This window comes from Arvicanthis niloticus, chromosome 21 (genome assembly GCF_011762505.2).
Source record: "Arvicanthis niloticus isolate mArvNil1 chromosome 21, mArvNil1.pat.X, whole genome shotgun sequence".
In the NCBI taxonomy this organism is placed as follows: domain Eukaryota; kingdom Metazoa; phylum Chordata; class Mammalia; order Rodentia; family Muridae; genus Arvicanthis; species Arvicanthis niloticus.
The window spans coordinates 16267537-16294713 of NC_047678.1; the positions used below are offsets into that span (position 1 = coordinate 16267537).

Consider the following 27177-nt stretch of genomic DNA (forward strand, 5'->3'; position numbering starts at 1 on the left):
AGATTCTTTTTTACATTTGACAACTGGATTTTGGACTCAATTCTATTTCTAACATCAGATTAGCAGATTAAATGCACTAACCTGCATTTGCGTTCAACAGATAACCAATCAAAACTAGAAGAATTCTAATTATCTCTAGGTTGTCATGTCTAAATCCCTGGGTTATATGTTTCAGGGGTCTAATACTAATATAATTCTGAACCTCACTAAGGTAATTCTCATTAAAACTCCCATTAAACTTAGATATAATTTAAAAAAATTTCTTGATTACCTTGAAGCTGGAAATAGAAGTACTTTTGTTTGCACTTTTAAGGGTCTGATTGACCCATTTAATAATGATATCATCACTGACTTTTTCACCTTCTCCAAGGTCTGATAACACTTTCAGCGTGTATCTGCAACAGAAACGATGAACTTGAAACAAGGGGATGGAATTTGTTCTCACACATATCATACATCAACACTTGAGGAACTGCCAAGCGGTCCTTGTACCTGGAACCCCAGCACCCATGGGCCTGAAGCTGGAGGATGGCAAGTTCCCCTCTCCAGAAGTTAACAATCTTAACTTTAGCCTGGCATTTGCACTTAGTTACATTCAAAGGTTATAAAGCTCACTAAGTAAAACCAAACACTACAGGATAGTGTTTTAAAATTTTAAAACAACTCCTTTTAACAAAGCCACTTAAGAAGTATTAATGTTAAGGGACTGTATTGCTAGACATGAGCCCACTATAATATTGAAAATACATCACCAATAACAAATCTTCTACAGGATTAATTTATTTCACATTGTATATTTCTTATGTTCACACGTCTCTGAAAATAGCTACATGTTTGGTTCAGATGACTTCTTGAAAGACTCTGTGTTACTTTAAAGACATGAGACTTTACCTTCTCATCAACTGCCATACCAGTGCCAGGGTAAGTGTTGCATTCCCTTCATTTAAGTCCTGCCCAGCGATGCCAACCAAAGAGAACTTTGCCTCATTCTTCCCAAGCTCAACTGCATAGTTACAGTTTTCAATCTGTAAGCACGCAAAGCTAACTGTTAGTATAAAAACAGATCTTAGAAAACATTCCCAGACTGGGCCGACTAGTCCAACCACCTGTAACAGCAATGACATCATATGTGACCAAATTATATTTCATAGTAACCAAGTCAAACAATTACACCCATTTCACGGGGACGGAGACTGACCTAGATTATGAAAATGGCTGAACCCTGAAGTCCTGGTTACAGCTTACACAGTTTACTAATGAAAAGTCTATGACTAAAAACTTTTATTTTGTGCATTCTTTGACAATCAGGTCCTTGTCCACTTGACCAGCAAAGGCTTTGGGATATGGCTGGTATGTAGCAGTTACCTCCTAAATAAGATATTCTGCCCGGGAGGGAAGTCACTTAAGACACAGAGCGTTCTAAAGGGAAATGAAACATTCCCACGGGGGCTTCTCAAATTTAGGAAGTCATTGAAACTGACCAGATTCACTGGGCTCCTCCCTTCCCAAGCGTATCCAATCAATAAGGACGGCTGAGAGATGTTCTCAGAGTAACTGAGCTGCTTAGACCAGCCTGGGACCAGCTGAGCTGCCTGAAGAGAAACTCTCCAACCTACTAAGCTCTCTGCAGGCTGTGCAGTGAGCTCTAGGTCTCAGGTTTCATGAGCTGTCACTGATGCTGGGGTGGGCTTTGGTGATATAGCTGAGTTTGAGTAATTTCTGCTCCTTTAAGTAAACCCTCACCCACACCTGTATAAAGAACCCTTGCCCACACTCCTGTAAATGACCCCAGTAAAACTCATTGGTTCACCCATCTGGACTTCAGTGGTATCCTCACTATCTGGAGTGAGAAGATGCTTGCTTGTTCAAGTCGCCCCAGGAATGAATAGCGAATAGTGTCACACAGTGCTAGCTCAGTGGTACAGTTCTTTCCTAGTATCGGCAAGGCCTTGGGTTCAATCCCAAGCATCACAAAACATAACTAAATAACCTTAACTGAACCACATTTCAGCTTTGTTCTCAGCACAGTAGTATCATCTACAGTGAACATCTGGTTTGTAAACACTGGTGGCTTGAATAATGTCACCCATAAGCTCATATAAGAGCATGCTTACTTAGTCCCTAGTTGATGAAGTGTTTGGAAGGATTAGGGGGTGTGGTCTTGTTTGAGGAGGTGTGTCACTGGAGATTTTCCAAAGCCCACAGCAGGTCCAGTGCCTCCCTTCCTCCCTGCTGCCTGTGAATCAGATGTAAAGCTCTCAGCTACTGCTCCAGTGCCATGCCTGTCTGCTTCCCACCATGATGGTAAGTGCCGAACCCCCTGAAGCTGTAAGCGTGCTAATTAGATGCTTTCTTTTATGAGTTGCTTTGGTCATGGTGTACCTTCACAGTAACAGAACATAGCCAGGACAAACAGCAAGTAAATCATTCTACACATAGGAATCCATTAAGTCCTTTCCATAATGTTTTGGTCCAGTCTCTACAGAGGTTTCTTATTGGTTATTATCTAGTGACGTATATACAGAGGTATGCTTTTCATTTTTCACCTTACAATTTTTTTCTCTTTGTGATTACACTTGTATATATGTATGTGAGTGGACACATGTGTATGAATGATGCATATGCACACTACAGCACACATGTGGAGGTCAGAGAACAACCTCAGGCATGGGTTCTCGAATTCCAGCCTGTTTTCCTGCATACCTTAAAGCTTTAGGTGATTCCCTGCCCCCACTTCTTTATAGAAGTACTGGGATTATAGGCACTGGTGCTAACTGTCCAGTTTGTATGTGAATTCCTGGGATTTGAAGTCAGGACCTCAGGCTTGTAAAACAGACTTTTACCCACTAACCCATCACTACAATCCCACCTGAGCTATTTCTGCTCTAGTCAAACTGTAAACCTTAAAATCTTCATCTTCCTCATTTAGTTTAGTGCTTTGGGTGTTTTGCCACATGCATACAGTATCTGAAAAGGCCAGAGGGCACATCGGATCTACTAAAAGTAGAATTAGACACGGTTGTTAGCTGGCATTTGGGTGCTAGGAATTGAACCCAAATCCACTGGAAGAGTTGCCAGTGCTCTCAACTGCTGGGCCATCTTTCTAGCACCAGCTCTTAAAATCTTATACTAGTAGGAAAAAAAAGATGTTTATTAGATACACTTTAAAATGAACACTAAGAAAAATTGTATAATTGCTTTTCTTTCAAAAGTTAGTCAAGGATCTATTCAAAATAGTTGAGCAAGAGATGCAATGATACACCCCCCCACACACTCAGTATAATAATTTTTTTACTAAAAGGCTAAAACAATTCTAGTATTCATAGCTATCTCTGCTTAGCATATTTAGGAGGAATCAGCATCACAAGGTTGTATACAATTATAAGTGAAATGAATTTCTAGTTTATGAAAGTAACATGTAACACATGTAACCGCATGAATGGGAAGACAAAACAGTGAGGATGAATGGGAAACCTTTCCAATTAACTACAGTCATGAGTCGTGGCTTCTGTGTGAGATATGATTAAGTACAGGCAAATTCTTAGGAGAGACGATGGTAAGAAAGGAGATGGGGTTGCTATGTAGAGTCCAAGATGGCGCCAATACAACCAGCGACAAACAGGAGACCACAAATTAGAGCTAATGTACAGATCAATATACAGAGAGCTATAATGTATAGGACAGGGTGGGGCAACATGTGCTTTTAAGTGTGGTGCACAGCATCACACCCAGCTGTCTACAGAAGCCACGGGGATTGAGCTCAGGTCCTTATGTTTGCACAGCAACCACTGTCCCGGCTCAGCCATCTTCTCAGACTGACTGTCTAGGCTTTCATGAGTCAGTAAGCTGAAGTCATGCGGTCACAGGACTGTACTAAGTAGTCTTGTTATGTATTACCAAAGAGATTCTAGAAGCATCAGGAGCATGAGAGCTTTTTCTAAGGGTTCATTTCTCAGCCACGGGCTCTCCCACCACTCTCCATTTCCTTCCCTCCATCCAACTCCCTGCATGACACCATTAGCATCGGTGGCCTTTGTCTCTTAAGACCCCACAGTACTCATGTCATTCATAGCCACTGATATACGTATCACCATCGTTCATGCAGGGATTCCTAAGCACCAACTCATGGCTGGTGCTTTTCTCTCTCATGCACTGAGCCATGCAGGTAGTAAGAAATCAAAATGTATCTGCCGCATAAATGAATGAGCACGCTGTTAAGACTTGTCAAGTTGTGGCAATTATAGCAGAAGAGTGCACTCAGGGTATATCTCAAAGAACATAAGTACCACAGCCTGTTAAAGATGAAAACAGTGTAATGAAGTGTCTGCCTGGAAGGACTGCCTTCATCTTTCTAAATACTTAATAACCGAGCTTATAAAGAACCCGTTAAGTTTAGCCCATCTTGAGTTGAAATAAATCTACAGGCACAAACCACACACTTGACATTTAAGAAACAAAACCCTTGGCTTTCTATCAGAGCACCAACGATATAGCCACAGTCACCTTCTTCATGTTCCCTCCCAGAGCAGGGTAGGGAGGCTTGTTGACATGACTCCAGTTGACTGGCACTCGGATCATCTCATAGAGCTGAAAGATCACCAAAGCGTCGGCAAGGTCACTGAAACAGGAAGGAAACACTTATCAGGAAGTGGAAGCTGTCAGTGCTATTATTGTTAAATACACTACAGGTGGATATGTGTCTTTAAATACGTAACAGTCATTTGAAGCTTGTAAATGACATTTCATTTGACCTCAAACTTTCAACCTAAGAATCTGTCCAATCTTCTTTGTGTCTCTGAGGCATTTGTACCTATACACACTCATACATATGTACATGTATGAAGATTTGTTTTGGCACTGTTTTTATAAACTCAAAAACAACTTAAATGTCTAGTATTAGAAAAATACGCACTTGGGAGGCAGAGGCAGGCGGATTTCTGAGTTCGAGGCCAGCCTGGTCTACAGAGTAAGTTCTAGGACAGCCAGGACTACACAGAGAAACCCTGTCTCAAAAAACAAAAAACAAAAAACAAAAAAGAAAAATATACTATTGAGTCAACTAACCTTACTATGAACTCCTGGGCTGTCATCAGATATATTAAATTTGGTCTGAAAAGACTGATAGAAAATGTTCTACAAGATACATTAAGTGTTTAAAAGTGGCAGATATAGTTTATATAGTTTGATCTTGTTTAATAAAAAATTAGCTCTGTGTGTGTGTGTATTTAGATTGCTAAAAGTGATTACTTGTGAGCAGAAAAAGGGGATTATGAGAGGGAACAAGGGAGAATTACATTTTAATTTTATTCCATATACTTTATTGTTTGAAACTTGTACAATAGAATGTGTTCATGTGTTATATATAAGATATTTTTAAAGCTTTAAAAATAGTCAAGGAAAATTATAGCTCCTCAATGGGTAGCTGTCCCTGTTCAATAATAAAAGTTAAGAGAAAGGAACTTACAAGGAAGTAAGAGTACTGAATGTAAAAATACTAAAAAATACTGTTACTTTGGATTCAGAAAAGTAAGTTCTCTGTGAAGCTTGCAGTCTGTCTGTGGAGTCTTGTTTTCAGCTCTTGATGTAAAGGAAAGAAAGCATCAATGCATTTTAAGTAGCAGCTCTGTGAAGGACGGAGGGTGTGGCTTTTCTCCCCCAGGAGCTTATATACTGGCTACCTCAGTTTCTGCTCCTTCTCTGAGCATGCATCATGCAGCAGTGAATGGCTGGAGCTCAGCTCTGTGCTGAGCGATGGAAACATCTAATGTATTAAGACACCTACACACAATGTTATTACGGTCTGACTGGAAAAGCACATGAGCACCTGTGTGCAAAGAGAACTCACTAATGTCTGTAAGTTCCAGAATATCTCGCCTATTTCATGAGTTTGTCTTTTCTCAAGTTTAAATGAATTCACCTTCTTATATACTATGATATTATTATTATTATTATTATTATTATTATTATTATTATTATTATTATTATTATTATTAATGTTCTGAACAATGGAAACCCGAGGCCCAAAGAGCTGAATAATTTCCAGGGACTTCATAGTAAATTCCAGAACTGTTGACAGAAGTGTTTAAGGACTAATAATTCTGAAACTATACTTAATAGTTTATTTAAAGAAAAGAATCTTTAGTTAAGATCAGTGTTGGTCTAGTTGCTTTGGTACTGACTGAGCACATTGTAAGTGGGGAACCAAGTGCTCAGGACTGGACTAGGAATAAAATCCAAACCCAAATTCACAGACTCACGCTAATTAGATGCTTGGCTCTTGTTTTTCTATCTCCAAGGGTTCCCTTTAAGATTGTGCTATTTCTGAAGATCTTCTGAAAGTGAGTTATTAAGAAAAAAATGCATATGCCTTGAAGCCCTTTACTAATATTTCAAGAACATCATATTTTTAAGTAAAATTTTGGTCAATTCTCTTCTTTCAACCATTGAAAACTTTAGTGTTCTTAAAATTTGTAAGTTACCTTGAGCCTCAACAAATCTTAATCCTCTTTTAGCTTTAGTGTGTGTGTGTGTGCACATTCATTCATGTAAAGTGTGGGTGTGTGTACATGTGCACGTACAGGTGGCCACCCAGAAGACATTCCCTGTTGTGCCTCAAGAGTTACCTTGCATGAAAATAGGACACACCTAGGAAATAGGTGCAAAAGTAAAGTGTTGTGTTCCATGAAGTTTGAAGACTCAGGAAGGCAGATGTACATTTCTCACATGTGCAGATCTAGACTTACATCTATCCGTGAATACACGTGTAGGACATGAACACAGAAAAGGTGTGATAGAAAAGAGGGAGGGACTGGAGAGAATGAAGAGGGGCTAGCAAAAGGGGAAAGAGGTGGAGAGAGAACGGGGAGGTTTACAACAAAGAATAATGATATTTTTAAAAAAATAAAATTAATTTTAAAAATTTCACACAATAAGACAAAATTAAAATAATTACTCAGGGAAAAATGAATTATTTTATAAATAAGAAAAATTGTGTGAAATTACACAATTAAAAATTGTGTAAATTATTATAATAAGGTATAATAAAAAATAAATTAAAAACTGAGTTATAGTAAAAAATAATGATGTATAGATAAGAATAATTTATTAGATAAAACTGTTATTCTAAACCTTAGTGTTGAAATAAATTCATGTTTTCGAGATCAACTACTGTAAAAATTTGGAAATTTACTCTTGTAACAGAATCAAATACTATTATTATAGTCTTTTTATACTTTTAATTTTTAAAAATTAAAACAGTTTGCCATTTCAAATTCCTGTGATTTGAGAAAATATCGTCACGTTGAAACTAGAGTTGAAACTTAAAAAGTTAGGTTATGATGGCAAGACTAAAACACAGTCAGATGTTTTACCTGTACAGATGATTGATGTACGGGTTCACCCCCAGTGAGTTCATCCAGTTCCGAAATGTCCTCTCTTCCTTGCTCTCTCCTAGAGTAGACAGAAGTCTACACTGATGACTCAGGCCAAAATAATTAGGAATTATTCTTAACGTATTCTGGTGGAGGTGAACTGGCCTCTTTGTCTAACATACAATTTCTCTAAGGGGAATTTTTTTTCTCATCCCAACTATCTAGGAAGCCTCTGTTTGTTCTCTATCTAGGTTTCCTTATTTGAGGTCTGTGAACTACTACCGAGCCATGGGTATTTTTTCTGTCCAGGGGATGCAAGATAGTATAAAGGCAACTTAAGCAGTATAGAGTAGGGGCCTGGTTTGGCCAAAGGTAACACTAATCTTTTAGCAGCCATGGTAACAGCACAGTAAATGGACTGGAAGGCTATTAAATACAGCCTTCCACATTTGAGAAGATTATGGTTAGACAGGAAACTTCCTGGGCACACAGATCTATACTTTACACCCAATAATGAAGCAGAGAGAAGATTTCAGGTGATGTAAAAACTATGCAGTGAGGGGTATCAACCTTTTCCAGCTTCTGAGTTACTTTACTTTAGATCACTACTGTTGAAAATTCATGAGGAACACAGACCACCCACAGCATGTCATTTTGCTCTGAGATACATTTCGTCACAGTAAGGACCCCATAGACCACCTCAATAGTTTAGCCTGTCTCCCCGGGGGTACACCATATATTTCAAAACAAAACAAAAAACCAACCATGACTATGGTATACACAACTTGGGGAGAGATGGGAGCTCTCCCTGGCATATCTGACTTCCAGAAATCTGAGAGTAACTGGTCCTAAGTGTCTGCATTTCTTCTTAGTCTTTGACAAAGCTCTGGGACAAGAAAATAACTTAGACAGTATCTTATTCCCAAACTATCCAAGGCTAAAACCTCATCTCTTCTACACACAGACCAGTGTGGGTCACTCTATAGTTTGGTCTGCAAGAGACTTGCAGTGCCATTTGGCATAGAAATTTATAGCCACCTGGACTCCAGGACTCTTAGTCACCTCTATAGTCAACTTCAGACTAAGTGCCACATAGTAGGACCCTGCATGTCCACAAAGGACCGAAGCCCTGTACAATCTGAAGGATTCTGTTTTCCCATGGACTATTCAGGAAGTAAACAGTTCAGCCTATTTCCATGCAGATCCTCAACGTTATTATCTAACACTCACCAAAATCTGTAAACCTAGTTTTATTAACCAAGTAATTTCTTTTTTAAACTCTGTCCTCTCTGGTCTCAAAATGCAGCTGATCTGTCTGTCTTATCTGCTACACTACTTTGTAATAAACAGTCTACATGGGAAAACTTTTCCTGAAAGAGCCAAGTGAAACTGAGTTGTGCCAATTAAAATCCCTGAACTGTTTCCTACAGGACATAACACAAGCACATTATGTTCAATGTTTGACACACGTGACTTGGATTTGCTTTTTGGTTATTTCTCTAACTTACTGATACAGTATTAAGATACATTTTTCTTCAGTAATTAGTAAATGTTTACATTGTTTCTAGCTAGGAAAATCCAAATTATGTTTTTAAACTACAAAGGATGGCACGATACAATTTTGATTAAGATTTTCAAAGTTCATTGAAACTGTTGATGCAATGGATATTTGAAAAAAAACATTAAGTTTACATTTTAAAGTTTGGGAACTACTATAAGTTTTGGAGTTTTTGTATTTTTTTTTTTTTTACCTGTTCTCAACTAATTATGTTATTCTGATTTTTAACACATGGAAAGTAAAATAGATTTTTCTAAGTGAGCATTTATTTACCTAGTGCCACTTAAGTCATCTTGGTAAACAGATGCTCAAAGCTACAAGCACTATGCATTTGTGCAGGGGCCATAGTAAAGCATTTCGAAAACATATGTATTGCAGACTAAAAATGCTTTTAAATCGTAGACAACCAAGGCAACTGTGTAACTGAAAATCTTAATTTCTAATGTTCCTGATAGCACTATAAATATTCTATTTAATTTTCAAGTCAAATTGGCAAAAGTTTCAATACAAGTATATTTTTAAAAATATGTTAAGAAGGCGGAAGAAGAAATAACATACTCCACACTCACTGAATGTGCTTTCTTTCTCCCACTCTGACCATTAGTAGGCACATGCTACAGAGTAAATACTTTCATCCATGATCACATCAAACCTCCTCTGTGATTCTTCAGAATAAATATTATTACTTGTTATGTACATAAATATGAAAACCAAGCCTCACAGATGTTACTCAGATACGAAACGGTGGAAACGTGGCTTGAACAAAGTTTTCCTAACTATATGGTGTATGCATTTTCTATCATCACAACTGAAGTCTCAGGTAGTCTCCCTGTATGCAGCATATGTGTGTGACATGATTTGATATGCAGGAAGACTTGATTGGGCTTTTAAATTTCAGTAGTTCTCTAGAGGCAAAGGTTCTCTGCCAATGAGACATACTAACATATGAATTTGGGATGTGATAATGTCAAAATTACATAAGGATCTGTAAAAACAAATTTACAGAGGAAAATAATCAAATGACAGTTCAAGTCAAATCTTTTTTGGTAGCTTCGTCAGGACATACATATGTTCTAAATAAAGATGGTTGATAGATATTTCCCACAGTATTTTATCAAGCATAGGAAATACTAGAGGAAATATGTAGCAACCGTGTTCACACTGAAAATTCTCAAAAGCATGCTGAACACCAGCCAAGAAACCCACACATGACACAGAAGAGAGCGAGCAAGTTGGGAAGAGTATTTAGCAAAGAATTCAGTAACTATAAAAAGCAGATCATTTTTAATATGCCACTCTAAACAATGCCTTCTGCTGTAAGACACAGAGGGATTTTGAAATTTTCCAGACTCAGGAAAAAAAAAAATCTTCCTTTTTGGCTGAATTTTTTAGTTCTGGTTTTTTTACCCTAATTTTTTTTTTCTTTGCTTAAAAAAACAATGAAATCTATGTTTGTCATTTTTTACTCTCAGTTATATATTTTTGTAGAGAATATAGTAGACTCTCAGAAAGTGTATTAGATTAAGTATATAATTGTATATTTAAATTTAAATCATTATAATTAAAATATAATTATTTCTTTCATCTGAAATGTCATTAGTTGTGATACTGTAATCACACAGGGATAGGGCATTGGAACTCTACTTGTGGCAGCCCAAAGACAAAGGACTATGAAGCCGACTCACTCTGTCTCACAGGGAAGACAGTAGGAATGGCTGTGGAGAGCACGCACCGCGATGTAAAATCCTCCTAGCTTCCCAAACCGGGGCAACTAAGTCTCAGGGTTGGCTCTCCCCCCGCAGCAATCAAGGCCACTGCCTTTACTCGTTTCAGTACTAATGGTGTTCATGTGGGCAAGGATATGAGAATGGGAGGAAAGTGGGAGACGATCTAGGTAGCAGAGATGAGGAGAAAGAACGAGTTACTGAGAATGCTTTTGTCATTAAGACAATTCATATATTGTAAGCTTCAATGGCATTTAGAATATGTAACGAACAATATGAAACGAAATGTGTTGTGACCATAAATCCTTTCAAAGACACATGATAAACGCTAAGATTTGTCACAGGAGAGAGACAAAGACTTCACATCAAACCATGAAGTCTAATTGCCAAAACTGGTTTCTAATATGTTTGCTGCAATATCCCATCATTATAGAAGGCAAATTAGGTAGAGTGAACATGATCAAAGCCTCGCTCTACGTGATGAAATTCCATTTGCATTTCTTGCTTGCAGTCATTCCTTCTGTGGGCATATTAAGACAACATAGCATGAAAATGCAAAGCAGTAACTATTAACCCAGACAGGAAGAACAAATGCCACCAGTAAAAGGGAAACTCAGGATGGATATATTTATAGGTTATAGAAAAGTACTAAATACAGTACCTACATTAGGAGGGGTCAAATCTGCATGTCATGAAGCAAAACAGGAAAGTATTATATTATCAGACAGATAACAACCACCTACACACAAGTAATGAACATGATTATCTTTCATGTACTCTAAAAACATTAAAAAGAGCAACAATGAAGCCAAACCTGGGTTCACAGGGAAGATGCTAGCAAAGATTACGTTTTCTAATAGATAATTCACTGTCTACATCGGTGGTAGAGTTATATTACAGAATCATTCAGGAGAATCCTTGAAATGTTTGACAGTTTTCTCTTTCTTACCTTTAATGGAGAAATGGCAACTAAGTACGATTTATTCTAGCATTTTCTTACAACAAAACCAGAAATCATATTCTGTTCATTTGAACTTTTTGTGACTTCACTTCTGGACACATACATAATCACATCTCCCACCAGAGTCCCCCACCCACGATGGTGAAGTAGGACATTACCACGGTAAGAAATGCGCGAGTCAACTCAAAGCAGAAAGAACGTACCTTCCAGTAAGTTGAGATCAATGTCATTAGTGTCAGGCTTGTGTAGGCAGGGGTATGTGTTAAAAAGATTCGCTACAAAGGCTAAGTTTAGCTTAGGGTTCCCTGAAACCACATCTGCAGGAGTGACAAACTGTCTGCAGCCAAGCTTATCCGCTTCCTGGAGCATGAATCCAGCGCGCTTCAGGTCGTTTTTCTCCTAAACCAAGAAATAAAACAAAAATGGTCAATATTAAATTTTTATTGATATAATTTTATAAATATTTACAAGCAATTTCATTTCTACAAATACATCAGGTAATAGCAGACTCTGAAAGAACCACTAATCAACGTCCCCATTTATTTTAAATATTATAAAGTCTTTTGGGGCGCTGGAGAAATAAGTCCGTTGTTAAGAGCAATAGCTGCTCTTCTAGAGAGCCTGTGTTTGATTCCCAGCACCTATATGGAGGTTCAAAACTCTCTGTAACTCCAGCTCCATGGGATCTGATGCCCTCTTCTTCTGACCTCCATAGGTACCAGGAACTCACAATGGTGCACAGACATACATTCAGGGTGAACACCCATATATACAAAATAAAAACAAAATTTTTTTAAAAGAGAGAGCTAAAAGAACAGCACCCCCTCAAAACTGCAAAATCCTGGAAAGAAAACAAGCCAAATGACCAAACAAAAGAGCAAATGAAGAACAAGTGTCTGCATGACAACAGATGACAATGTGAGCGAAGAGATCTCAGATAAAAAGCAGGTTCTAGGTGTTACATACAAAATGATGAGCTTCATAAAAAGTTACAGAGGAAGAGAGGATTTCAGACCTGTAAGGAAAACATCCAATGGAAGGGAAGCTATTAAATGGAAGGTATTAAAGAGAAGTCAGTGAGCGAGGAACATGTGGTTTGCATGCTGAGGTAAGGTGGGCCGGGAAGCAGGGAACACTAGATGAAATAATGCACGAGATGGAGATGTCACCATCATAGTTGAAGCTACTGCTGCCTTGAGTGATCTTTGGTTACAGTTTCAAACCAAACAGCCCAAACCAAACTAAACAGTAGGCCTGGCTCTGTGGACCATCATGAGAGAGCATTAAAAGCAAGGGCATCCTGTCTCATCCTCTGTACCCACAGTTGAAAAGAAGGAAAACATGCAGGGTATCCTGGTGATCCTATAATCCTGGCACTCAGGGGCTCCACCAAAATGTTACAATGGATACAGTGTCACCATTGGGGAAGTAGGTGGTCACTGCTGGATGGATACAGTGTCACCATTGGGGGAGTGGGTGATCAGTGCTGGATGGATACAGTGTCACCATTGGGGGAGTGGGTGATCACTGCTGGATGGATACAGTGTCACCATTGGAGGAGTGGGTGGTCACTGCTGGATTGATACAGTGTCACCATTGGGGGAGTGGGTGGTCACTGCTGGATTGATACAGTGTCACCATTGAGGGAGTGGGTGGTCACTGCTGGATTGATACAGTGTCACCATGAGATCAAGAAAAGGGTACAGTTCTAGAAAGAGACAGTAGTGGTGGTTGCACAGAATGATGAATAAACAGAATTCCACTGAAGTATGCACTCAAAACTGATAATTTTATGTCATGTGTATTCTTACTACAGTAAATAAAACTAGTTTAGAAATTAACTTACGTTAAATCCTGAAAGATCAATGGCTATGGCAGACTCATTGTCTCGGTCACCTTTAGGAGCAATCTGATTAAGCAGGTGGAAATAGGCTTTTGAGTCCTTCAAAAACAGAGAAGAAATGGCACTTTTAAATGTATAAAATAATAAATAATTTTAGGGGAAAAAGTGTTGCCACATCCAAGCAAAGTGGTATATTAAACAGCTTAGTGCATCACTGCCCAGAGGCTCCCGAATCCACAGCACTATACTTCAGGGGATCTAGCAGGGGGTCTAGCAGTGCTCTTTTACACCCCAGAACTTCTAGCAATGCTGTTGCCTATACCTGGAAGCCCCTCCACTTACCTTGCTCATGTGTTTACATCCCAAAGCATCAGTGTCATCTAAGGCTCAAGTCAAACTCTGGGAAGGTTTTCCTGGCATCTCTAGAATGAACTGATGCCTCCCTTACGTTCTATCACACCCTTTCCGGTCTCTATACATAAGCTATGACCTCATTAGATTAAGTCATCAAATGTAGTTATCTCCAAAGATGGCTACTATAGCCTTTCTCTAAACATGTATGTAGTTCTTCCCAGCAGGAAGCAAAGGCTGTTTTCTGTCCCCCCTGGCTATTCGCTCTGACCAACAAAATGCTCTGAATGTTCTAGGACTCCCAAGCTCCAAATCCCAGGAAGCCTCTGGTTTCTCCTTCTTCAAGTCAACCTCTATCTAAAAACTCTTGACTATCTGGTATCAGACTGTGAGGAAGCCCAGGGTAGCCACATGGAAAGGTCTGGCAGTTAAGCACAGAGATGTATGATCAATGCCACTGTACACATCTCAGATTATCCAAACTGACAACTAATGTCAGAAGTCAGATGTAAAGAAGAACCACCTAGCCGTGTTGCATCAACACACAAAATTATGAGAAATACTAAACCAATTCTTTAAGCCTGTAAGATCTGCATGGTTTGCTAGATCTAATAGGTAAACTTTTCAAAAGCTGGCCTCTATATCATTGTGCCTGGTAAAGTCAGGAAATTCATAATAAATGTCTGCATGAACTGAACTGAATTATAAGGTTATTTGGACTAGTGAACTTCAATAAACTGGTTTACTATTTTAAAAAGTTTTGTGAATTTTAAATATTTTGTGAATCAGCATCTAATTCAGACAGAAAAAGGTAAGCTGCATTTTTTCATCCTCAAGCATCTAGTGGAATCAATTTTAAGTATGAATCCCTTATTTCTTATATCCTGTACTCTTATTTCATTGTAAAAAAGAATTCTGAATGTTGAAATCTAAACCCTGGGTCAATGCAATGGCTTGGTGGGGTGTGTACTTGCTGTGTGAGCCTGGTGTCCTGAGTTCCATCTACAGGGCCTGTATGGTAGCAGGAGAGAATTGACTCCCACAGTTTTTTTTTTTTTTTCTGGCTGCCCCATGCATATTGTAGCATATGCCCATGCCACAATAATAATGAACAGCAATGACAATGATGAAGAAAAAGAGGAAGAGGAGGAGAAAGAAGAAGAAGAAGAGAAGGAGGAGGAAAAGAAGAAGGAGGAGGAGGAGGAGGAGGGAAGAAGAGGAAGAGGAAGAGGAAAAGAAGAAGAAAGGGCAATATTATTTTTCAAAACTCTAAACCTTAATGTCCTGGCTGAAGTTGTTGATGGTGCGCCAGCCTGCGTTGGTCAGATGGTAGTTCACCCATCGTAGCAGCAGCTCCTCAGGAGAGAGCTTCATCAGCTCCTCCAGCTCCTCACCTTCTTTTAGCAATGCGATCAAGGCTGAGAGGGAAACAGAGATGTAAGCTCCTCCTTCACAGCCTTCTTGAGCTGAAACGGAATGTTTTTGATGTTCTCACCTTCATTCCTGGAAATTTCGATATCAGCAAAAAGGCCAACTTTGATGATCTGCCAGAGAAGCCCCAAGACCAGGTGAGGCTTTCCTTCCTTGAGATCCTGAGCACCTATGTTGACCACGGTGCAACCAATGGCTGAGGCAGAATTCAGAGCTAGGTTCAGATTTTCCTGAATTGCCAAAAGAAAGACATGAGTGAGGAAATATTTCCAAAATGGTACCCACAAAGTTACCTGTAACAACTGACTGAAAAAAATTTCAGATTTTTAAACACAGCCTTACACAACTAAACTCCTAGTAGTAAAACTCAATCGTTTTAACTGTCATGTATGGACACAGGGCAATGAATTTCAGATTTGTGTCTCCTCAAGCTCTATGACTATATACCGTCCTGGTTCTGTCTGCTGTGTTCTAAAAGCACCATTAGCCCAGCATGTCCAAGACAATCGGCTTTTCTTACCATTCTCCCGCCATCTTTCTCCATCCCTATAAAAACCACTTCTCACTGACTTCCTGTCTTGGTTGTTAGGAACAAGTTTTAATCTTGCTCCTTTCTTCCAAAACCAGAAGCCCAAGCAGGGTCTTCCCTGCCCTTCCACAGCCAGTCCCTGGTTTATACCAATGTCACGCTCCAAATACCTCGGAAACATGTCTTTCTCCAGTGGCTTCCTAACTCAGACCATTCTCATACTTCCTTTCCCCAACCTGCTGGCAGGAACATCCTATGCCAGATGTCCTGCAGGCACATAAACTGAGCTAGGCAGCACGTTTAAGATCGTTCATACCCTTCCTATTACCACTGTTACTCACAGTCTTTCCTTCTCCCTAGTTCTCTTCTCTCATTCTCTCTGCTGAAACCACACAGGGCCTTTGGTTTTGAGTCAGTTCCCTCCTACTATGTGGGAGATCACGTTCAATTAGTCAGCAGCAAACACCTTTACTCCTGAGCCATCTTGTTAGCCTACCTAGCTGCTTCAAAACTCTGCTCACATATACCTAATCTGCACTCTTCTCCAAATATCCTGTATCATAAAACAGCATCCCCGCACATACACAGTACTCTCCCAATTCTACTCCTCTCTCTCTAAAATATTATATATTACTAGCCAAACAAGGTGGTTCATGCCTGTAATCTAACACTTGGGAACTAAAGGCAAGAGGAATTCAAGGTCAGCCTTGGTTACAAAGCAAGGCCAAGGCCTGTTGAGTGACATGAGATATTGTCTCAGAAACCAAAGCAACAAACAAACAAAAAAAGACAAAGCAATCTTCAGAGCCCTCCCCCCCACACACACACAAGGCAAAGCAATATTAATATACTTACTTGTTTCTTGTTATATTCCCTCCAGTTATGATTTTGTTTGTCTGCTCATACTAGGGATTAAACACCGGGCCTCACACATACTAGCCCAACAGTCTGCCTCAGAATCCCACACCCCAGCCCCTCTACCAGCTAAGTGTGAGCAACAGCAAAAGCTTTGAACTGCTAGTGGCTTTCCTCAGGCACTTAGGCATGAGGCATACACCCAATAAACATTTACTGAGTAAATGGACGGATGGGGAAAAGTGGACTAGGCATGGAGGGACAGGAGAGGGTCGAGCTCAAACTCTTTGTGGGGCAGTAGGAAGCCTCAGGGACTGGCTCCAGCATTGTCTCCTACTACTGTAGTCTATGTCTGTGAAGAAAGCCCTCTTCCTTGACTCGGCATGTCATTCTCACATCGAATGCCCACGCATTAGTCTCAATCATTCCCTTTCTCTGAAGGGTCTCCACATAGGAAATTGGCCACCCACCCCCGGACTCTCATGGCTTACACTGCATATGCACAAACGAAGGAAGGTATTGATATACAATGTTTTATTTTTTAACATATTCTACTGGTATTTTCCTCTAGAAATTTCAATACTACTGGTTTATTGATCTTTATCTGTATAGACTCTCTACTCAGAAGCATTTCTTTAAAAAAGGATGCATAATCTTTCAAATTCAGGGACTCCTAAGATAGACTTTAGGATGACCAAACAGGTCTGTAAGTCACAAGCTGATAAGGTTCAGATACCTCTGGATGGTAGTAATAGTAACAACTACCTCATTTGCTGGTAACAACAGCAACATTGTAGAGACCTTATAGTGGAGTATCTCAGTGGCTTCCTGTTTCAATATATGGACCTTGCTGGGCTCCATGTAAACAATTATATCTCTTGGGGATCCAGAAGAAATGATTAAAGTCAGAGACTAGGATTGTGTTTATAATAATTAACCTTCTTGCCGATGTAACGGCAGCAGCAGAACAAGAAAACCTTCAACATCTTTATAACCTCACAATTCACTTCAAACATGGAAGTGCTATCAGTACCTGGCAAATACTGTAAGCAAAAGCTTCAGATGCTTCTAAATACCCAAAGCCAAATCAATACAATTTTAAAGACATATCCTCTCTGCAAATTTAGGCCTGACCACTAAGTTTCCTAGCTTTTCCTTCCAGAGTACAAGGAATGCTTGGATACTGGTGACTCCCCAGAAGGCACCAGCAAATGGAAAGAGCTGTAACATCATGTTGTAATCATGTTGTAACAATGATTACAACAAACTTGATTCTACAATGACCCATTTCATATTTGTTGACACCACAGAGCTGTGTTCAAAAGGATGCACGGGCGCTAAATGGATTGTAATCATAAGAGCCACAACTTTTACCACTGTTCAGTCTAGACCCCAACCTGCACCCCACAACTGTCTACATAGGGGTGGCATGTGCTGCTCCTCTTGTCTTCCCTGGCATGAATTAGCTAGTACTTTGTCTTCATTAATATGATTTTTTTTTCTTCCAAGAGTCTTTTCTGTAGGTACTGTCTAAAAGATCCATTAAAAAGATCTTTTTATGACCTAAGAATCTGTCCCTTCTCAGCTCAAAGGCTCCCCATTGCTTCCACATACAGCCTCACACAGTGCTGACCTCCTCACCCAGTCTGAGTCAGGATTATCACATCCCTTCCCATGTCTTAAACCAGCCTCAGACCCTCAGATACAGCCTTTCCCTTCCTAGGTCCAAGACATGATTACGGCTTTGTAGACAGGGATCTCCTCTTACTTCAATAAGCTATAAAACCAGCTTTGACTTATCAACAGGCTTTGGTGGCAATATGAGGGTATCAGCTTTTAAGGTTTATTGTTTTGTTGTTGTTGTGTTTTTTGTTGTTTTGTTGATGTTTGCAATACAGGTATAGAAAATGTCTTACATGCAATGTAACTGGAGAAGTTGTCATGTGTATCCAATGAAGTGGTAGTTTGCATTTGATAAAGCCGGCATTACTGCTCTATAGAGCAGAGTAGAGAATAAGACAACTTCTAGACATCTTAAGAACAGGAAGTAAATGGCCAGGATGATGGCTCAGTATATGAGTTCCGAGGACGGAACTCAGATTATTTGACTTGGTAGTAAGAGCCCTTACCTGCTGAGCCACCTTGCCAACTCTCACATCATCGTTCTGTGTATGTGTGCATGTTTATGTGGACATGTGTGTTCATGTGTATGATCGTGCATGTTTGTGCAGATACATGTATGTGGAGGCCAGGAAACAACCTGGGGTGTCATTCCTTGGGCGCCATCCACTTTTATCTTGACACAGTCTCATGTTGGCTTGTACCTCATCAGGTAAGCAGAGCTGGCAGCCGTGGATCCTCCAGGAACTGCCTGTCTCCACTTCTTTACCTCAGGATCACAAGCTCAAGCTTGCATCGCCAAAATGAGCTGTTAAAAATGTGGATTCTGGACACTGAATTCAGGCCCTCATGCTTCCAAGGCAACTGCTTTACCAGTGAGCCTTCTCATCTTTCCTAGATTAGACATTTCAGGGTCATAAAGGAGTCTTGAGGCTGGGGATTTCACTCAGTGATCAACCTGTGTGCAGTCCCCAACTGTGGCAAAAACAAAAATCACAGAGAGTCATCCTCTTTTCTTGATCTGTCTATTTCCCTTAGTTTTATAACCACCACATATCATTATCCTCGTTCAGCTTTCTGTAGCATGGCATCACATGACCCTCCTGTCATAAGGTGGGAAATGCTATGCCACAATCCTTGTCTTGTATAGCAAATCAAAAGTTTCATAGGATCTAGTAGTTTGTTGAAGTTGGTCTCAGTGTTACCCAGACAACCCTTAAACCTCTCCTCCCCTTGCCACACACTCCAGCAGGCACCAGCATCATAACAGTAATTTTCTAGAATATATCTTCTGCTCTGGACTCTAAAATCTGAAACTACCAAGACAGAGTTAACACCCATGGTAACACTTTCTCAAAATCCCCACTGTTTTCTCATTTTACATCAACACTCTCAAGCATCCTAAAGGCTTGGACTAATAATTGCATAGGAAAAAAACAAAACTGTATGATATTTAGCCCCTCAGCTCCATCCTGTATCTACTGTGAATTAATCACAAGATATTTTATGTTATTTAATGTACTCCACACAAGTGTTAAAGGAAGTCTAGCAGTTTGTAAACAGTGGGTTTATAAAAACCACAGGAAATGCTGGATTCCATGTTCAGTGCCATAAACACTTATGACCTGTGTATTTCTAAAATGGAAGGCAGATGTAAACATTTTCAATATTCAGACTCATTTACTGAAAAGCCTATCACACAATTCGAGAGAAAATAAACTTTTAGTGACTGTGTTGGAAACGGTCTTTGACAATGGTACTTCTACTGGGTGGACACAACATCACTGGCCAGTTATCAAAGAAGAGGCAAGAAAGTCCTGTGCTCAGCACCAGGTGTTCCATTTCTGAAGGATGACAATAAAGAGGAATACCTTTTCCCAGTTCAAAAACAGTCCTGCATCACTGTTTAAGGTCATAGTTTCCTTTAGAAGAAAGGCAGTATAATTTTAGCAAAATTAACAATTGCATATTCTTGATCTCATAGTATATACCTCATTATAAAATTTCTGGGAAGAGTTAGGGAATAATTCACATAATTTTTTACTTGTTTGGTTTGGGGTCTCTCTGTATATCCTTGGTGGGCCCGAAACTCACAGAGATTCACTGTCTCTGCCTCCTGAATGCTGGGATTAAGAGTGCATACCACCATGCTCAGTTCACATATGTTTTAAAATACTTGGCGAATATTAATTGTTACACATTTGTTTAACAGATGTAAAAGGGAAAAATTGGGGACTATAAATTCAGACTCTGGTCAGCCTCTAAAGAAAGATTAGCACAGAAAGAATAAACACTTAGTGAACTAGTGACACATGACCTAACTGCATGGTGCTCTCTTACACCCACAACTCTTGATTGGGCTAGCCTGCCATGCACCCCGTGTGAAAGGAAAAGAAGGTGGGCAAAGACAAAGGAGGCAGACAGTATGATGTAAAGAAAAAGGGAAGAGGAGAGAAGGGGGAGGGAAGGAGAGAAGAAAAGGAGGAAGAAAGGAGAACAGATGGACACTGGCATCCAAAGATCATCAATAAAATAACAACTGCAACGTACTATTACCTTTAATAAAGAAATGTATCCAAAGTACTTAAAATATTAATTTATTCTATTCTAAAATGTAGCTTGGTTTCAATTTGAAACACTGAAATTGTTTTCACATTTTTTTAAAATGACAACTTATGTTTAAATGCTCAGCACCACCAGATAGTTTTGAGCACGGTCATATCACCAGCAAGAGGCAGGTACTCACCGACACTGTGAACGGAGTGAGCTTCTTCTTATTGATAGCTCTTTCGTCAATCGTATCTGGCTCAGATAAGTTGATCATTTTGCTGAAGAGAAAACAGGAACCATTTAGCTGAAATTTTCTAGAAATGCTTTAATTCACCGTGGTAAGCAGCCAGACTGGTTACTTTTGAAAAGAATAGCCTCTCTATCTTACTGAGCTGCTCCTCGTGTCAGGAGCATCAATAGAAAACCTAAGACAGCTGTCTGTCTGGGCACATCTCAGTTCTCTACAGTGGCCCACCTCCACTTGCTGCATCTGAACCTTCACTGTTTTCTCAGATGGTCACTGACATTAGCTACCTGAAACAAATCCTGAAACAGCTGACTTCCATGGAAGTAACACACTACGAATTGTGTTGTCTCAGAAGGTAGAGGAACAAACACCTTGGTTGAAGACTTCAATAATTTAGTCATTTTAGCTGGACAGCACTAGGGAGGCAGAACCAGCCTGGTCTATGTATCAAGTTCCAGGACAGCCAGAGCTACATGAAGAAACTCTGTCTTGAAAAATCAAAAGGGAAAAAAATTTAGGCATTTTAAAAAGAAAAAAATATGGATTTTGTCTTTATGTTTCAGAATATATTTTGTCTTTGGAAACTAAAATTAAAAAGTAGTTTTGACTCACAGTCAGGAATTCTCTAAAAGTTGGGGCAAGAAATAAAAATTGTAAATGGAGACCAAGGTATATTTTCCTATTCTTATGGGTAGATTCAGGGATTTTGTTTCCTTTTTAAATAAATACACAAAAAGGAAAAACAACCCGGAAGACAATGTGCCAGGTACTGAATTAGTCACAGGTGCCATGAGTATTTGTGACATACATCTTCTACTTTGTAATTGTACTATATGGTTTTTTTTTTTTAATTAAAAAAAAAAAGATATAAAGATGTGTGCTGGGACTTGGTGCTAGAGAGATGGTTCAGTAGTTAAGAGCACTTTTTGGTCTTGAAGAGGACCGGAGTTCAATTCCCAGCACCAACAAGGTGGCTCACAAGCATCTGAAACTGCAGTTTCAGGGATACGATACCCTCCTTTGACCTCGACGGGCATCAAGCACAGGTGCCATACACGTGCAAGCAAAACATGCACACACAAAAGAAAACAAAGAAGTTGAATATAAAGTGTTTTTTTAAAAAGAAGTATGTGACCACACACCTGTGGTAAACATGATAAGGATAGATGCGTTGTCTTCTACGGCGTAGTGAGAGACAGAAAAGAGCCGAAGCCAGAATGAAATACTGCTTCACTTGGGTCTAATGAAGGTGTGTCTTCCTTCTATGTCCCCCACCCCAATGCTCGCACCCCAGTCAGCACTCTCTTATGGAGAAGTGAAAAGAAAAACCATGTCAACATTTTACAATGCAGTAAAGGGTTCAGAAACTCCATGGCATTATTATGGTAACATACAAAAGGCAACACAAAATATTTCATCACAGGAAATGCTGAAAAGCACGCAGCACTTAAATGTCTGGACAATCATGACTAACTCATCCTCTGGTTTGCAGTATCCAGGGAATACCCATCACTGGGACTGTAAGCTCCTTCGTTCAGCTCACCAAAGAAGGATGCCATCTGCAAGCGATTTGAAAAGGCTGCCATCGTTGGGGTCCATGGGTAGAAGGTGGCTACAGTCTGCGTCATTCTCTAGAGCTTTGTTTATCCAGTTAACAAAAGCCACCTTTTCTTCCTCTGAAAACAGAAAGTCTCAGTAGGCAAACTTCATTCACACCGTCTATCACACTGACAAGAACATACTTGTTCATTTCTATTAAGGGACAGTGAGCAACACTGCTGAACACTACTGAGATGCGGTCAAGGACTTCAGGATGGAGAAAGGGGATTCGCCGAGTGGCAGACGAGAAGGAAGGCACGCATTTTACGTTACTATAAAATGCGTTTGGTTTGATGTGAAAATGTTCCCAAATGTAAACTGCTTCTAAAATCACCTGAGTTAGAAAATTATCACAAGAGGCCAATTATACACACCTACATAAAGATTGTTTAAATAAGAGGAAAAGGTAAGAAAAATCAATGGAAATAAACTCTATTACCTAAGAAGAATATAACTGCTGTGATCTGGGGTTTATAGAAGAAGTACTGAGAGTTAAAGCTGGGAAGGAGGTGGCCAGCCGGAGTGGGAGGGGCCCAAATACATTATACATGTGCATAAAAACATCACAATGAAACCCAGTAGTGAATATAGTTAACGTATACAAAAAATAACACACACACATGTGCGTGCATGAGTTGAGCTATTTCCAGAGGAGGCTCTTGCCTTTCAAGAGAGTTAATGCTACTTTGTGTTTCAAAAGGAACAAATGACCCAGGGATTCAATCAGATCAGGCACATCAGGTGACATATCATCTACGCACTTGGTGGCCCGATCAAAAACTGAATCAAGCATCCCCACTCTTGGAAACTGGAAGGGACAAATCCTTACAATAAGCAAGAATCTCCTCATTCTCAGATCAGCTCTCCAAGTCAAGCATGTCACCACGGTGAGAAAGTCACTCAAAAAGTGGTGACTAAGGCTGGGGTACAACTAGGATACAGCACTCCCCAAGTGTGCCTGACGCCCTAGATTTAATCCTCAGAGATCACACCCCAAAATCCTTTGCAAGTGCCCCAGACATCACAATGGAACCCATCAGAGTGGAAACACAAACAGCATCTGTTTTGGTTTTGGTGGTTTTGGTTGACATACAGTGGGAACATGAACATAAGCATTTGGTAATGCTGTCATTTTTCGAGTTTGACAGTGCTGAGCTCAAGATATATTTAAATCTGATATCACGGTATAATTAAGTCTGCAGATTTTCTCACCCTCCACTGTATATAAAATAATGGTATGAATCACAACGACAGCTTAAACTGGATGACATTTATTAAATGCATCAATGATTGAAAACCCAGAGTCGGAGAGGAGATACCTGAGTAAGAATGCTGGGTGCCCTCACTGGAGATGGATGACGTTCCCCCAATAGCAGTGATCCCTTCCCTTTTGTTAATTATTTTTCGGAATGTTTTGCTGATATCTTTGCTTTTTAACTCTTGCATCAGCTAGAATGGAATATAAGTGAAAATTGAGACATTCTAGTAACATGAAGAATAGCCAATGTTTGCATTTATCTGAAATGACACAAATGTAAGCATGAATTGGGTGCTCTCATACTTAATATCTGTATAAACAGACAACTCTGCTATTTTACTGATGACACAAAATGGACTAATATCTGTAACCTGACGATTAGAAGACATTACAGCTGAGCTGAAACTGAACACACTGAAAATATTATTGCACAGCTAAAGTCTTTAATACTACAGCACACGAAATCACTGCATAATAATGATAGTAAAATACTTCAGTGAAGGCAAACTGCTGCCTGAACATCCCCAGGATAAACAGATGTTCAGGTAAATAAGTCAGCATTTGTTGGACTATCTAGAGGCTTACAAAAACTCCCTCTCCCAGTCATTCCCTGAGCTCCACAGAGAGCAGCAAAGCCAAATGAAGTAATAATTTCTACATGTAACAGCCGAGATGACTCTTTTATGATCTAATCAGACCACCTCTTCCTACTTCAGTGACCTCCTGGTGGTCAGGATAAAAAAAAAAATCCTACACAGCCCCACAACACCCGATTCCTCCTCCAGCTGCATTGCTCCTCCCCTCAGCTCCTCTCCTCAGTCCCTCCCCTCAGCCCCTCCCACAGGAATCTTCTTTCTGATTGAGAGAGCCAGCATCTCCAGTGCCACAGGGTCTCAGGACACACTGCCACTTCTAACTGCTTCCCACACTATTTGCCCCACCCCCTTTCCTATTTAACTTCTTTCTTCTCAGGTCTTCACATCTTCACAGATGGAGGCGACTTCCCCGAGTCCCCAGCCCCAGCTCTCCCCTTCAAGCTCAGCTCCAACCCTGATCCTAATCGCTCCTGGGGCCTGTGCTGTTCTACCACAGCAGTCACCACAGTTGGCGTTCCTAGCCGCCTGTGTGACTGTGCCTTCCCTGCCATATGGACATGCCATAAAAGCAAGGACCACATCCCTTTCTGCACATCACATTGTTCACAACGCCCAAAGCTCAAATATTTACTTAAAAGATAAAGAATACAAAACTAGAAAACTTACATCTTACTTATTCAATTATACTAATGATCAATAATATTCAACTTAAGTACAAGCTATTCTAGGGCCTGAATGATTGTTATCTGAACTTGACTTCCATTCAATATTCTTTGTTGTATGATTTGTGGAAATTATTTCCACAATAATGTTTGTTATTAACATCATCACCATAATTTTAGAGCAGTGTTTTGTTTGGCCTCTGCAACCAGGTCATATCAAATCTAACAAAGTCATTATTGAGATCCTATTTGTGACAAATGATTAATAACCAGAAAAGTATTTATTGGATTACTCACCGACACAAACTCCTCAAAACTGATTTTACCATCTTTGTTGTTGTCAGCAACTACTAAAATTTTCTCCACAATCTCGCGCACCTTGTACCCAGGAAGGGGAAGGCTTGCCTCCTTAAATAGATCCTGAAGTTCATAGTCACTAACGTACCCGCTGTTGTCAATATCTGTAAAGACACATGGTAAACTGTCAAATGAAGGAAAGGTAGAACTCTAAACTACAAGTGGGAGGAGCCTTTACTCTGGCAGTTCTCAACCTGTGGGTCTCAACCCCTTTCATAGAACATACCCGAGACCATCAGAAAATACACATAGTTACATTATGATTCATAACAGTAGCCACATTACAGTTATAAAGTAGGCAAAAACAAGTTCATGGTTGGGGGTCACCACACCATGAGGAACTGTACTGAAGTGTTCTGAAGTTAGGAAGGTTGAGAACCAGTGTTTTATTCCTGTATCTGAATGATACAGGGTATGTGGGCACTAGTTACTTCTCTGTTGCTATGATAAAACACCATAACCAAGACAACTTACAGAACAAGGAGCTTATCTGGACTGATGGTTCCAGAGAGCTAAGAGTCCATCAAAGCAGGAGCAAGAGGCCGAGGGCTCACAACACCGAACCACAAGCATGAGGCAGAGAGTGAACTAAAAAGGACGTGACTCACTAACCTCTCAAAGCCCACCCCTAGCAACTTAGGTCATCTCACAAGGCCATACCTCCTAAACCTTCCCAAACAGTGTCACCAACTGGGTACCAAGTATTCAAATGCCAGAGACCATGGGGACATCTCATTAAAATAACCACACTGTACAATACACTTAACTAAAACATTCATGCCTATATAGAGTTCATTTCATAGATTTAGAGCTCATGTGTGTATTTTAAGTGTATGGTATGCACAGAGCTCTGACAAAAATCTAAGTTTCAGAGAAATAAGCCTCGGGGAGTGTCAGATATATAAGAGAAAAATATCAGCAAAGGTCAAGATGGAATAACCACCCAGACTTTATGCTGGTAAAATTTATAAAATGGGGGCTAAAAAGTTGGCTCAATGGCTAAGAACACTTGTTCTTGCAGATGACTGGGGTTCAATTCCCAGCACCCACATGGTAGCTCACAATTATCTTGTAACTCCAGTTCTAGGAGGTCTAAAGCCCTCTTCTGACTTTCAAGGACACCAGGCGTGCATCTGGTGCTTATACATACATGCAGGCAAAACACTCACAAACATAAAATAAGTAAATCTAAAAGAATGTTTTTTTAGCCTGGCCATGGTGCATGTCTTTAACCCCAGCACTCTGAAGCAGAGGTAGGAGGATCTCTGTGAGTTCAAGGCCAGCCTGCTCTACAAATAGAGTTCTAGGACAGCCAGGGCTACACAGAGAGACCCTGTCTTAAAAAACCGTGTGTGTGTGTGTTTGTGTGTGTGGGTGTGTGTGTGCGCGCGCTCGTGCATGCCCGCACAATGCTTACATAATATCTATCTGCTGCATACAAAACACGTGTAATTATTTTTCTCTGGTGGCAGTTTACTTGTTGATAATTTATTGCTTGCATGTATTTCTCATACTGTTGTATATGTTTAATCATGTTTGATAACACTTTGGAATTAGGTATTAAGGAAATTTCTAAATGTTTTCACGTTATTACTAAGATGGCCTTGGGCAGGTGGCAGGGTTCCCTAGAGACTGGGAGCACCTCTGGACTCCAAACAAAGACAGC

The 27177-nt window shown here is 39.9% G+C and overlaps 1 protein-coding gene across 4 annotated transcripts in view; it reads right to left on the bottom strand.

Moving 5' to 3' along the window:
• Window positions 1-27177, bottom strand: part of Pls1 (plastin 1) — an 89626-nt gene that overhangs the window by 7922 nt on the left and 54527 nt on the right. For 2 of the 4 annotated variants that reach the window (XM_034484521.2, XM_076917763.1), the window contains exons 3-15: window positions 25452-25615; window positions 23958-24087; window positions 22583-22715; window positions 20989-21070; window positions 15303-15468; window positions 15083-15225; window positions 13460-13555; window positions 11817-12012; window positions 11314-11334; window positions 7371-7449; window positions 4504-4618; window positions 892-1025; window positions 272-395 (exon numbers count right to left, since the gene is read on the bottom strand). In XM_034484521.2, the coding sequence (XP_034340412.1) occupies window positions 272-395; window positions 892-1025; window positions 4504-4618; window positions 7371-7449; window positions 11314-11334; window positions 11817-12012; window positions 13460-13555; window positions 15083-15225; window positions 15303-15468; window positions 20989-21070; window positions 22583-22715; window positions 23958-24087; window positions 25452-25615 (1583 nt within the window). The remainder of the gene's footprint in view (window positions 1-271; window positions 396-891; window positions 1026-4503; window positions 4619-7370; window positions 7450-11313; window positions 11335-11816; window positions 12013-13459; window positions 13556-15082; window positions 15226-15302; window positions 15469-20988; window positions 21071-22582; window positions 22716-23957; window positions 24088-25451; window positions 25616-27177) is intronic. The other 2 variants (XM_034484524.2, XM_034484525.1) reach the window with 1 other exon arrangement.